This window comes from Lynx canadensis, chromosome B4 (genome assembly GCF_007474595.2).
Source record: "Lynx canadensis isolate LIC74 chromosome B4, mLynCan4.pri.v2, whole genome shotgun sequence".
NCBI lineage: Eukaryota > Metazoa > Chordata > Mammalia > Carnivora > Felidae > Lynx > Lynx canadensis.
Genome location: NC_044309.1, coordinates 94,828,512 through 94,843,116, shown reverse-complemented (window position 1 = coordinate 94,843,116; position 14,605 = coordinate 94,828,512). Strand labels below are relative to the sequence as shown.

The following is a 14,605-nucleotide window of genomic DNA, read 5'->3' as shown; positions in this document are numbered from 1 at the left end:
CCAAACCACCCTTGTGATCAGACTGACTCTTCACAGTCCGTGTGGTCTCCCTGATGGTTCACAGCTCAAGCGTTTGCATAGGAAAATTGACAGTCCCGAAAGAATAGATTTCTGTTGATTGAATGTAAGCACATATAAATCAAAAGGACCCACCTCTCTATTTTACCCACATTGGGAGTAAAGCACCCAGTGGCCTGTGAGGATTGCTAATTTCTTCCTTTTTTATTTTATTTTTTTTTTCAACGTTTATTTATTTTTGGGACAGAGAGAGACAGAGCATGAACAGGGGAGGGGCAGAGAGAGAGGGAGACACAGAATCGGAAACAGGCTCCAGGCTCTGAGCCATCAGCCCAGAGCCCGACGCGGGGCTCGAACTCACGGACCGCGAGATCGTGACCTGGCTGAAGTCGGACGCTTAACCAACTGCGCCACCCAGGCGCCCCAATTTCTTCCTTTTTTAAAGTAACATTTATATATTTGATGGTTTTGGAAAATATCAGTTTCTGACTAGCAAACAACAGCTTGGAGAGTTGAAGGATTATTACTTTGCCCTTGGGTATGTATTTCCAAGCATCCCTAACTGCCACTTAGAAGTTAGTTTTGTCTCAGTTCTTTCTTTCTTTTTTTTTTTTTAATTTTTTTTTTTAACGTTTATTCATTTTTGAGACAGAGAGAGACAGAGCATGAAGGGGGGAGGGTCACAGAGAGAGGGAGACACAGAATCTGAAACAGGCTCCAGGCTCTGAGCTGTCAGCACAGAGCCGAACGCAGGGCTCGAACCCACGGACCGTGAGATCATGACCTGAGCCGAAGTCGGACGCTTAACCGACCGAGCCACCCAGGCGCCCCTGGTCTCAGTTCTTAATGGAAACAGTGGTCCGATGTCTCCTCTGTCCTTTCACAAAAGCTGCATGAGTGTCGCGGTCATGGCTGTGATGATTACACTTTTGTCATCTTGACGGGGCTGGGTGTAGAAACCTGAATTTGTCTGACCTGGTTTTCCAGGCAACATTTGCCTGATTATTGGGCTTTTGTCCAAACAGGTTTCTGCCTAGCCCCGATTCCAACCATTTTCAACTCCAGCTTTTGGCTGCTGTGTTCTGCCTCCAGCATGAGAAATGGTGAAGGAAGTGGGGGGAGGACTGGGGTGGAAGTAATGTGGGGGCGGGGTGGGGGGGAATGAAAGAGAGCACAGGAATAAGAATAATGGAGAAGTAACATTCAGTACAAGATAGAAAACATAATCCGGGGAGATGAATGGGGAAATTTCTGTCGGCTTGGACATATAATAATGAGACTTGAAAACTCTGTTGAAAGCAAGTAACTTGCTATTATGTTTGTTTACTGTACCCAGGGTAATATCTATTTGTGGTTAAATCATGATTTTTCTCCTGTCTCTAAAGAACTTTGTATTAAACCTCTATTTCCTTCTATTTCATCCACAGATGTTTGTAACTTTTATAAAAATATTTTTATAAGTTATAAATAGGCACAATTTCACAAGGTATGGGAATGGCAGTATCATAAAAGTATAGTGTTATTTTATAACATATGGAAGCTTTATCTCCTCCAGTGAATTTGTACATGGGAAAGTCAAGACTTGTACCAGTTCATGATTTTAAGAATATCTTACTGTAAGGATGGGGGTTTACTCCAAATCATATAGAATCTAAAATTTTCAGAACAGTATATAAATGTTTCTACTTAATTGCTAAATTTTAGAGGTCTTCAAAGGCAAAAGAGAGGTTTTTTATAAGAATGTTACTAGGAGATGTGAAAGGGAACACTAATTAAGAGGTAATATTAAAATAGAGTAGAGAGATTAATGAAATGAAGAAAAAACTAGGTTATAAAAAGCTTTTTAAATGAGTAGGACAAAGGCTTCTAATCCAAATCACTTAATTTGATTGTTTAATATTATTATTTAATTTTTAGTAGAGAGAAAAAAGAAAAGGATGATGAATATAAATTCTATATCTATAAATATATAATTTAATTTAATGCAATATCTATAAAGAGCCTTCTGTATGGTTTGGGATTTGGGTTGACTGTTCACATAACCATGGTTTGCAAGGGTGAAGTAGGGAGGAAGTGGAAGCAGAGATTCTGAAATCAAAAAATCCATCTTAAAATGTGCCATTTTAACTTTAAACCTCCAATACATATTCTCTCCAAACATTATGTCACTTTAGAAAAATCAAACTGTTTTGACCACTGCTTTTTCCTCTGACCTGAATTTCCTGACTGACTTTGGCTACAGCTCCATGATAACTGAAACAGTCAGTAAATGCAAACACTGCAAACACTGGAAATCCAATCAGGCCACTTCTTCATGTGTTGATGTTATTACTGTTCCAGGAAATAAATAAAGAGCCTTCATTTAATCAACAAAGTTGCTACTCAATTTCCCCTTGCCCTGAATATCCATAGAAGCAGGTCATTTAGTTAATGGTTCTTAACATTGATATATAGTAAATTCATATCTTTTTGTTTGTTTGTTTGTTTGTTTTTGAGAGACAGAGCATGAGCAAGGGAGGGACAGAGAGAGAGACACACACACAGAATCTGAAGCAGGCTCCAGGCTCTGAGCTGCCAGCACAGAGCCTGACTGACCCAAGGCTGGAACCCACAAACCAGGAGATCATGACCTAAGCCGGAGTCGGACAAGCAACTGACTGAGCCACCGGAGCCCCTAGTAAATTCGTATCTTTAAGCCTAGTTTATGGAGCACCTTTTATCTGTCAGTTTTAGCTGGTTTTTATCTAATAACTAATGTGATCCTCAAAAGCCCCATGAAGGGGCACAGTTATCGTCCCCATTTGGCAGATGATGAAACTGAAACTCAGAGAGAAGTAGTAATTTGACCAAGGCCCAGGATTAAATCCAAGTCTGTCTATTCCCTAACCATGCTCTGACCTATTATATTTTAGCGTGGCAAGGTTTTTTTTTATTTGGTATTTACTCACCTACCTGAAACTTCCAAACACACAAACACAACCATTTGAGGTTGTGTTCAGTCTTCCTAGTAATTAGAAAACAGAGTAGGCCAAAACTTTTAAATGTGTGAGCTCATAATTCAAGAACCTCCTAAGTATTTCCCTTTCCCATAAGGTCTTACCTTTCTAAACAAGAAACATAGAGACCTTTTCTCAGTCACTACCAGTACTCATTCAGCTCCTTCATGAATCTTTTAACCGATTAGCTCATCAATAGCTGCCTGTAACTACAACAGAGCAAGGACGTGAGAAACTCACGAAACTGACATCGCGATTGTTTTCCAAATGTCTCAGAACATTACTCTGACCTAAACTCTAGTATCCTCATTTCATGTGTAAAAGGGGTAGCTCATCACAGTGCAGGATCTTAAGAAGCAAGATTAAGTCATCTGACATGTTATTGTTATGGCATAAAGGTCCATATGGTCCATAAGACCATAAAGGTCTTAACTACATGGAGCAAAAGATTTTTCTATTTACCATTCCATCTTTCTCCTTTTGTTCTCAACATAAACTGGTCCTGGTGTTCTGCTGGTTTCTTCATTGTATTCTCACTCCTTAACCCCCTAAAATCTCAATATACACCAATAACATGCTGATTTTAGCTTATGAGTTATCAACTTTTACTAACCCTTAATAACTCATTAAATGACCCTTAGGGATAAATAAAAATCTATAGAATTGTACATCATGCACCCATATTTCTACACAGTGACCCTATACTTTTAAATGGGTTCCAACGAAGACTCATTTGGCCTCCCAGTGCACCGGACCACATTTTGAGAACCATTTGAGAAAATGGTTGGAATCTCCACCAGTTATGCTTCATCAACAAATCCAACAGCCATTTATTGGTCCACATTTTTCTTAATCTCCAGCCGCATCTGGTAGTGTTGGCAAACCTCTTTTAGGAACTCTTCTCCTGACTTCCATAATACCATATTCCTGATTTTCCTCTGATCTTTCTCTCTCTGGAGATATCCATGCTGAAATCAACACCAACCAACAAGAAAACTTTTAGAGCCTTTTTTCCTTTTTCTAGATACTGGGGGTGGGTAATGTCTGACCTTGTAGTGCTAGTGTTGGTGTTAGAGGAGGCCTAGAAATAGCATCCTTCTCCTTCCCACCTAAGATAGAGGAAGCAGCCTGTGGAGATAAAAATGTAGCTTTATTCTTGATAGATCTGCTGGAGATATGACTTAGGAGCATGATAACAATATACTTCTATGACTGCCTCTCCATCGTGGGCAAATTTACTAACTAGTCACAGCAATATCGGCCAACTGTGGTTTCCCCTAAAGGGACAGAGCTTTTACAACTTACTTTACCACTTACTAAGAGAAGACCAGATGATATGCTCTTTACAGACAAGCAGACCGCAAAAGGAAAGCACAGAGCCCACATGCCCCAGTATCTCATTCCAAATGTACCAATTATGCAAGTCATTTCCCCTCTGCTGGGGAGACCAAGGAGGAGAAGAATTAAGGAATATTACTGTATTTGGACTGCAACCACACAGAATAAAACATCAGCATTGGGGAATAAGTGTTTCCTCCTAACATCATGGAAGGAAGAAAGCTATAGAAAGATGATAGTTACAGCATCACATTAAAATGGATAAATATTTGTATGATACATCTGGGTATATCTAATATATACACATGTATATTACATTATAGTGTATTGCCTGCCTATGTATCAGAAAAAAGCTAACACTAAAAACACCACAATTTTTATTTAAGGGTAATGGGATAAAGTGTTAAGAATAATATTTACTTCTTTTACTAATTCTTGTGTTGTCTAAACCTGCTATCATGACTATATTTAATTCTTATCATTAGAAAGATAAACTTTAAAACTCTCAAATTAGCCACAAGACGTAGACACTAACACTGATTTTTGAATTCCATTTACAACCAGTATGGCACACAACTCAGAAAAAATTACATTGACTTTGCCTAGGAGAAGCAAGCTTTAGAAAGTTTTAAGATGAGGGGTGTCTGGGTGCCTCAGTCGATTAAGTGTTCAATGTCAGCTCAGTAGGTGATCTCACAGTGGGTAAGTTTGAGCCCTGCATGTTCTCTGCTGACAATGCGGAGCCCCCTTCAGATCCTCTGTCCTCCTCTCTCTCTCTCTGCCCTCCCCTGCTCACTCCCTCCCTCTCTCTCTCTCTCTCTCTCAAAAACAAACATTTTTTAAAAAATTCTTAAAAAAATAAAGAAAGTTGATAAGATGAAATGAACTTATTTTTTCTGAACGGTGGAAAAGTCAGAGACATATTAATTACAAATCAAATATAAGTTGTGTTAAATCAATTCTGTGTGTTTTTGAATGATTAGGCATTTCAGATGAACTACTTAACCAGAAATAACCCCTCAAAAGTTGTGCCCCGGTTTTGTAACCTTTCTATGCCTACCATGGAATCCAGATTCTTCCAATTAGTAACAACACCATGTTGATTATGATGATTCGTGTATTCTTTCATTCCACAAAGATTTTTTTTTAATACTGACTATGTGCCAGGTACTGTTCCAGGTCCTAGCGATATAGCACAGAGCCAGACTGACAAGGTCCCACACCAGTGGGGCTCACATTTTAGTAAGGGAAGAAATAAAAGAAACAAGAAACTGTCAGATAGTGATAAACACCGTGAGGAGAAGACAACACAGTGATGTGATAGGTGGTGGCCAGGGAAGGTCTCTCTGAGGAAAGTGGCATTTAAACTGAAAGCTGCCTGACTGGAGAGGGCCACCATACAGTGATACTGAACAACTCTTCAGGGGGCAAGAAGATGCCAATGCCATGAGGTAAAAATGAGGGAGGCTTGTCTGAGCAATGGCTTGAGGGAAGGATATGAGGCTCAGAAGAAACAGGAGCCAGTAAGGCCTTGGAGGCCCTAATTGAATTTAACCCTAAAAGTGATAGAAAGCCAGGAGCATTTTAAGAGAGAAACAGAAGCTGAACTCAGGAAAAAAATAGACTTAAAAATAGATACCAAAGGCAGAGAAACTATAAACAAAAGTTTTCTGTCACTTCTTGTCTAAAACTGTGAAGAGAGAACATATCTTGTCTAGGGCATCACAAAGAGCAAGCCAGCAGAACTCAGAAGATACAAGAAGATAACAATAAAACACATATTACAGAAATAAAAACCACATTAGAAACAAAAAGGATAGAACAGATTCTGCTGAAAGCATATGCCTGAGAAAATTTCAATTGAATAAAGACATACAAGTGGTAAGAGAAAATAAGTACACAAAATAAAGTAGTTAGAAAGACAAAAAAATTTATATAATTGCACAATTTGTGTCCTTGAGGATGAACTAAAAAATTATGTCAAAGAAAAATCATTCAAATGTATGATAGGAGAAAATATTTCTGAAATAAAGAATCTGGAATCTGTAGACTTCAAGGGCATGGCTGGCTGCAGGAACTATCAACCCAAGGAAATACCCTGATGGAAATTTTTAACTTGAAAGATGACGACCCCTGTGAGATTTCAGACGGAAACAGTAGAGCAGGTTATCTACAAGACAGGCTAGCCTCAAGCCAAGGTATTTTTCATGGCAACTTTCAATACCAGAAGGTGTTGGAATAATAGCAGAGTTCAAAGGCAAAAAATAAAAATAAAGCTTGAATCAAGAATTTAATATCCAGCCAACTTGTCACTGTTACAAACACCACATACATTCTCAAACATATGATGCCTCAGGGAATATAGCACTCATGAACCCTGCTTGAAAGAAGCTATTTGATAATGAAATCCAGTTAAATAAGAGATATAGCAAACTAAAGAACTCAGGAATAGTGGCACTCCTATTTAAAAAGGCTGATCATGACCACTGAATCCATTTGAATATTTAACTAACACTATAGAACTTTAAAAATTATAATTACAAAACATATTCATCAGTGTAAATAATGCTAACACAACCCAGTATCCGAGTGACTTAATACAATAAAAGTTTATGCTTAATTCATGTCGTTGTTTAATCAGGGGTGTTGGGCAGGGCCTCTGTGTCATACAGTGTTTTGGGGTGCCAGGTATCTGCCTTTGTGTGGCTCCACCATTTTCACAGTCTGAGAGTCACCCTGGAACCATCCAGCTTGTAGACAGAGAGAAGAGAGAAAGATAGAGAAGGCACCCTCATTCTTAACTGCCTCAGACTGAAAATATCACCTCACTTTCAGTTATAATAATTGGTGAGAACTATCACATGGCTTCACCTAGTTGTAAATGGGCTGAGTTTCCAGGAGGAGGCAATAGGCTGGATGAGTAGTCTCTATTACACAGAATATAATGTAAATATATAAAACATAACAATATAAAAATAATAATATAATTATAAAAACTGGGAGATGATCATGAGAATTGGTGGGAAGAGATGTACATTTTCTTTGTTTTTCATAGCAGGAAGTTAATAAATACTTTCTAAAGTCTATAAATCAAGAAATAAAAGTTTAAATATATTGGCATATATTATTTAATACTATAAATATAGACACTGGAAGAAAAAAAATACAGAACAACAACAACAAACCAGACCACAATGCAAAAGATAGAAAATTAAGGAAAAATAAAAACAGATTTAAAAAGATAACATAAAATAATACAACACATCTAGGTCTGTTAAAATAATGAAAGTGAATGGGATAAACTAGCCTATTAAAGGTAAGACATTATTAGATAAGAATCTAAACATGATATTTGATTACAGTATATATTATAAATATAGAAATATATCCCAGATATATTAATAAGTGAAAAAAGCAAATTGTGGAATGGTATGTGTTGTTTATTTGTACTTAACAGTGATAAACATGATATATAATATATACATGTTATTTTTATATAATATATGTATAGAAAATATTTGAATGATACACAGGAAGCAGTGTTATTTCTGGATATTGAAAGGACAAGCATGTTTTCACTTTTTACTATGTATCTTTCTGTACCTTGATTTTTTTAATAATAAGTATGAAGTTTTTATTATAAAAACTTAAACAAAATATAACTAAAGTCCAACATGGAATACTCTTGGAGAACTGAAAGATGCAAACAAAAGGAGGAGGAAGGCAAGGTTGTGGAAGGCTGACAGAATGGTCTTTGAGCTGAGTCTCCAGGGAGAATGAAGGAAGCCCAGCCAGTGATTCAGATATACACTGACACAATGCAAAAGGGTATGGCCTGTTTAATACACCTTACATACAGCTGGAGGGTAAAGTGCATGATGGGAAGGACTGGGAGGTAACACTGGAAGGACAGGGAGATTGCAGTGAACCAAGGAGTTAGAACCTCTCATTAGAAAATGAGATTTCCTGGGGCACCTGCATGGCTTAGTTGGTTAAGCATCTGACTTCCGCTCAGGTCATGATCTCACTGTCAGCTGTGCCGACAACTCAGTGCCTGGAGACTGCTTCACGTTCTGTGTCTGCCTCTCTCTCTCTGTCCCTTCCCTGCTTGTGCTCTGTCTCTCTCTGTTTCTCTCTGTCTCTCTCGCTCTCTCTCAAAAATAAATGAACATCCAAAAAAATTTTTAAAAGAAGGAAGAAATAAAGTTAGATTTCCTTAAAGTATTTTAAGTAGTGATTCCACTGGGCTAGCATTCTGCACAGATCACTATGATGTCCATATAGGGAATGAATTAGAAGCCAAAGAAGATTGGCAACCCATGAAGATTCTATTCAAACAGTCCAGATGGCCATGGTAGTCATCTGACCCAAGATGGTAGAAATGTTAGATGAAAATGGATTCAACCTTCAACAGATATTTAAAAGGTAGAATAAATAGAACTTGATAATTAATCAGATGGTGGGATGAAGCATGAGGGAAAAAAATCAAGTCAATTGACTCCCAAACATGAGACTTCATCCCATTATATGGGATACAGAAATAGGTGTAAATTTGGTCACAGAGGGGGAGAGGAAAAAAGGTAAGTAAGTTCAGTTGGTGATATTGAGTTTGAAGTGTAAGAAGTAGGACATTCATGTAGAAGGAAGCGGGTATAAAATTCTGAGAAATGTGGGAATGTAAAATATGAAAATAAAAATAAAATAATGTTGGGGCATCTGGGAGACTTAGTCAGTTAAGCCTCTGTCTTTGACTCAGGTCATGATCTCATGGTTCGTGAGTTTGAGCCCCACATTGGGCTCTCTGCTGCCAGCATGGAGCCCACTTCGGATCCATGTCCCCCCCTCTCTCTCTCTGCCCCTCCCCCGCTCGCACCCTTGCTTCTCTGCCAAAACTAAACATTTAAAAATAATAATAAAATAAAATACTGTCTAAAAATAGCAGAGGACAACACAGAATTGTAAAAAGGGACGTGGCAATTGTATAAAATGCTTCTGATAGGTCAGGGTCTTCTCCTTGGTTCAAAGACATAAACAGGGAAACTTTTGTTTTTATTCCGGGAATTCACTTGACAATCTAACCTCTGGACAAAATGGGATGCTCCTTGTTAATAATGTGGAGTTAGACGTCCCAGGTAGCAATGGGCACACAAAGTTAGAAAGACATAGGGCAGATTCCTCTTGACAGGCTTGGTCCTGAGGAAGCTGGGTTCCTTTGTGGCTGTTGGGAACGGAGACTTTGAGGGGCTTTGAGGTCATCTCTCTAGGAAGAGAGTTGACCATTTGGCCTTCCTCCTCCTAATGGGGCCACTGGGTGTGGTCTTGACTCTTACTGGGTTTGATCAGATGGCAGACCAGGCTGCATTACATCAAAAGGGGTCTAACATTTAGAAAACTGCCCCCCTCCCAGGCAAAAATTATTCACCTGTTCTTGAAAAATAAATTGCTAAAAGCCAATCACATACTTCTAATTTAAATATAATGCTGGTGAATAGAATTAAGTACTACATTTTAATGAATTCCACTGGACTGATTTATGTCTAAGGGTCAGGGTCACAGATTTCAATTACTTTAGTGGACAATCCAGTGATCAAAGAAAGTCTTATTACAAAGTAGTATCTCTTTTTCCCGAGTTGTGGGCTAGCTGGGGTGGACCCTAGGCCCCAGATAAAGAGTGTTGACTCAGAACTCTCTTAACGAGGCAGAGGCCAAAAACATTTAAATACAGATGGAGTTTGAAATCTTTGAATTTTTTAATATGTTCCATTTTTTTCTGTATGTATATTTATAATACCAATAAAATACTCGATTGTTTTTGGATAGTAACTCTATTTGCATTATTTACTGCTGTGAATAGCTTTATGGCTTGGTATTTGCATTTGGAAAGAGCTTTGAATCTCTCGAAATTAAAAACTTAAATCATTTGTATGTTAAATAATACAAATGACTAAATGGGTTTAGAATTCAGACTAAAATATATCCTGCATTATTGCATGGTAACTTTGAAGTTATGACACTATTGTTATTGCCATGGAAATTTATATTCTATCATAGTTGTTATGATTTTACATGATAGGAGGAAAAGAAGCTGTGCATCTCTAGCACCTATCCAGAAGGAAGGAATGAACATATATCTTCTAACTACAGGAATTCTTACACTTTGATTTCTTCTGAAATAAAATTCTCATTTTGTCTCAAATCCTTTGTTTTTCTCCAGTTGCACTCATACATAATGTCTGGCACATGTTAGACCCTCAAATATATACTTATTTGTTTGTACTTCATTTGAGTATCATTATTTTATGGGGGATAGTCAGAAATGCATGCCAGTTTTTCCCAGGCAAGCAGAGAACTGAGGCAAATTATTCAAATATTTTGATGCAATGAACCAGATGATTGCAATTTTAAACTAATTATTTCAACTAATTTCTTGACTCTAGTTAGGTAGTCTAAATTCCTGTTTCAAATGCACAGCTTTTGCCTTCTTAGAAAGTTGCCATTTTGAGTGATTTTTAATCTTGACTTCCCATTTCACTTCCATTTACCATTTTCATCTGGGGAACTTCAATTTTAATACTGTTTCCACAGTTACAAGCTTCGAGCTAATCATGACCCTGGGAATTGAGTTCTCAAGTGTGTATGCAAGCCCCTTGAGTCTCGGTTCCCAGCGTAGACTGCTGGCTCCAAACCCTGCCCGTGGGGATCAGACGCAGTGCCTGCCTGCTCACCCCGCCTGACAAACACTGGGGGTGAGCCAGAAGTCAGTGGTTCCTAATCAGCATTTGCAGGAACTGAGGAACCCATCTTTGGCCTTGCAAAGGAAGAGGAGTTAAGTCTCCGGTGCAATGTCCCCTATCTGTTGGTGGTTTCCACAGCCTTGCAGAGCCAAAAGGAAACTGTTGGACAAAAGGAAGCCCTCTCTTTCTCAGAACCACCAGGTGGACTGAGTTTTTCTTGTCTGTTGGATTTTCCATAAGGCATGTTTCCATAGAACATAAAGCATGCATGAAACTATAATGCTTTCCTCATTACTACATTTCCAAATCCTGATCATCCTTCTGGGTTGAGCTCAAGTCTTAGTTTTCTGTATTAAATTATGCTGTTTTATATCAGAAAAAATTTTGGTCTATAGACAAGTAGAGAGAATAATATAGCAAACAATTATAAATTATAAATTATAAATTATAAAATAATATAGCAAATATACATTTGATGGGTTTTATTTCATTAAAAAAGTATCACTGATGGTGTTGATATAGCTTTTCTACCTATCCCCCAACATAATTCTCCTTTCCCCCTCCTCAGAAGCAAGTTGTACTTTTTCTTTTTTTTTTTTTTTTTTTTTTTTTTAATTTTTTTTAATTTATTTATTTTTGAGACAGAGAGAGACAGAGCATGAACGGGAGAGGGTCAGAGAGAGAGGGAGACACAGAATCGGAAACAGGCTCCAGGCTCTGAGCAGTCAGCACAGAGCCCGACGCGGGGCTCGAACTCACATACCGTGAGATCGTGACCTGAGCCGAAGTTGGATGCTTAACCGACTGAGCCACCCAGGCGCCCCAGTTGTACTTTTTCATTGGACTGTTAGCTAAAGTTTTGAAATGGTTCTGACCTTTTCTGGATCTCAGTTTTTGGCAAGGAGTACAGTTTCAGTTTTCTAAGTGACCCACTTCTATGGTCCCTGACCCTAGGCAAACATTAAATTTTTTTTTCAATGTTTTTTATTTATTTTTGGGACAGAGAGAGACAGAGCATGAACGGGGGAGGGGCAGAGAGAGAGGGAGACACAGAATCGGAAACAAGCTCCAGGCTCTGAGCCATCAGCCCAGAGCCTGACGTGGGGCTCGAACTCAGGGGCCGCGAGATCGTGACCTGGCTGAAGTCGGACGCTTAACCGACTGCGCCACCCAGGCGCCCCCTAGGCAAGCATTAAAAGATACTAAGGTGTGGGTGCCTGGGTAGCTCAGTCGGTTGAGCATCCAACTCTTGATTTCCAGCTCACGTCATGATCCCAGGGTCATGGGATCAGACTTTGCTGAGCGTGGAGCCTGCTTAACATTCTCTCCCTCTCTCTTTCTGTCTCTTGCTCTCTCTCTTCCCTTCTCTCCCATTCATGTTCTCTCTCTCTCTCTAAAATAAAAAAAAGATTAAATTAAATTAAGAAAAAAAAAAAAAAAGATCCTAAGGTGTAAAAGGAGGCAGGAACTTCAGCTGGGTTCACCATTTAACTGAAAACCATTCATGTCTTTTGACCTCCCCAAATCCCTCTGATTCCTGTAACATTGAGTATTTGGTCCAGTTTCCAATCACTTATTTTGTACTAACTTTATGCATAGAAGTTATGTATAACTTTATGTATTATTTCCTTAAAAAATGTTAAATTCTCAGTTGAGCATTTGACCATGTCGGCTCAGGTCATGATCCCACAGTTCTTGAGTTCGAGCCCTGTATCAACCCTGCTGCTGTCAGTGCAGAGCCTGCTTCGGATCCTCTGTCTCCTTCTCTCTCTGCTCCTCCCCTGCTCGTGCTCTCTCTCCCCATCTCTCAAAACTAAATAAACATTAAAAAAAACAACAACAACAATAAATTCTTGAAAACGTTCCATTGTCCTTTTACAACAAGCTGTGAAAAGGTCCTGTAAGAATGTTTATACTATAGTAGATTATGCGTGTAAGCCAATCTCTTTATCACAGAAGTGCACAAATAGAGGTGTGCTCCACTTTATAGAATAGATGATATTGCAACCATCTAACAGCTATTTTATAACCTGCTATGGTCAAGTTAATGAAATAAGCATTATAAAATATAAGAAATGCATAAAGAGTTGGTTTCCCCATCTTGCAAAATACCTACCTCGAATGATTATGATGCATTTTTGAAAATACTTTGTTAACTAGTTCACAATTTTACTTTAAATGTAGTAATACCACCCATGGCTTAAACAAAGGCTATACTATGAATTTTGTAACTTGATTTGTATTTTAGGAATTTTTAAATATTTAGTTGTGCTTTTTCCCCCAAATAACCTGAAAATTAAGAGTGTTTGCCCAAACAAATGAAAAACAACTGTTTACCTTAGACCAAATTATGAGTACCATTGGCTTCTTTACCGGAGTTTGAAAATGCATTATTGCACCTTGTTCTTTTGCCTTGCACTGGCAGTGGATCACTACATAAAGAAACTGCCAAGTCTAGCATCACAGAACCTACACAGCATGTGACTGTGTGTGAACACAAATTAAAGATGTCCTAAGGCTTGGATTGCTGAAATGTACTTGGCCGTATACTCCAATCTGTCATCTGGCCTTAAGCTAAAGACCAACACACATTTCAGGGAAATTCCTTATGAATTGATTATTCCCTAGCTTTATTTATTATACCTAGACAAATTGTGTCATATTTTTAACTAACATCATTTAAAATTTCACATAAAATGTCCCTAATCTCCATTAAAAATGCAGTAAAGCACCATGTGTATGAATTTCTCAGTCACAGAAATTGTCATGGTCAGCCATCAGCGGGCACTGAATGTGGAACCAAAAATTTACTATAATTTTGATTTCTTTTTTCCTCTATTTTTCAGACGCTGCAAATGGATGTAAACAGGCTGAACATAACCTTGCTTCGGATATTCCGCCAAGGAGTGGCTGCAGCTTTAGGACTCTTACCCCAGCAAGTGCACATCAATCGCCTCATTGTAAGATGCCTACGTTTTGCATTCCCAGTACAAACTTTGATCTTTATTGAAGGCTTTAGTAATAAAGAGCCCCCGTGCTACAGTTCTATGGCCCAGGAGCCAAATCTGGCATACCACCTCTTTTTGCAAGGAAAGTTTTATCAGAGCAAGCCTCACCCATTTGTTTACATATTGTCTATGGCTGCTTTCGTGCTACAATGGCAGAGCTGGGTGGTTCGCTAAATTGAAAGCTAGAATATTTGGCTAGTTGGCCCTTTCCAGAAAAGTTTGTCAACTCTCTGATAGTTCAGGGCTAGCTACTATCCCAATAGATATGAACAGAGGGGCTGAAAATACTTGTCTCACCAACCTAACACTACTCCCAAAATATTCTCCTTAAGAGTGAGAGCTTCTACATCAGTTAAGACACCATCTCCAGACAGTATCTATTTAAACCCTTCAAGTGTATCAGGATGAAGGGTACCAAATGCACAAGGCAGAGGATTTCGAATAAAGAATAAAGAAGACCCAACCCTTCAGGACAGCAGCACAAATGGAATGCATGAATAGATAAGGCTGG

At 38.5% G+C, this 14,605-nt stretch overlaps 1 protein-coding gene across 1 annotated transcript in view; it reads left to right on the top strand.

The window, feature by feature from the left end:
• Nucleotides 1–14,605, top strand: part of PTPRR (protein tyrosine phosphatase receptor type R) — a 245,577-nt gene that overhangs the window by 112,990 nt on the left and 117,982 nt on the right. The window contains exon 3 of the mRNA XM_030323227.2: nucleotides 13,933–14,046. Coding sequence (XP_030179087.1) covers nucleotides 13,933–14,046 — 114 coding nt within the window. The remainder of the gene's footprint in view (nucleotides 1–13,932; nucleotides 14,047–14,605) is intronic.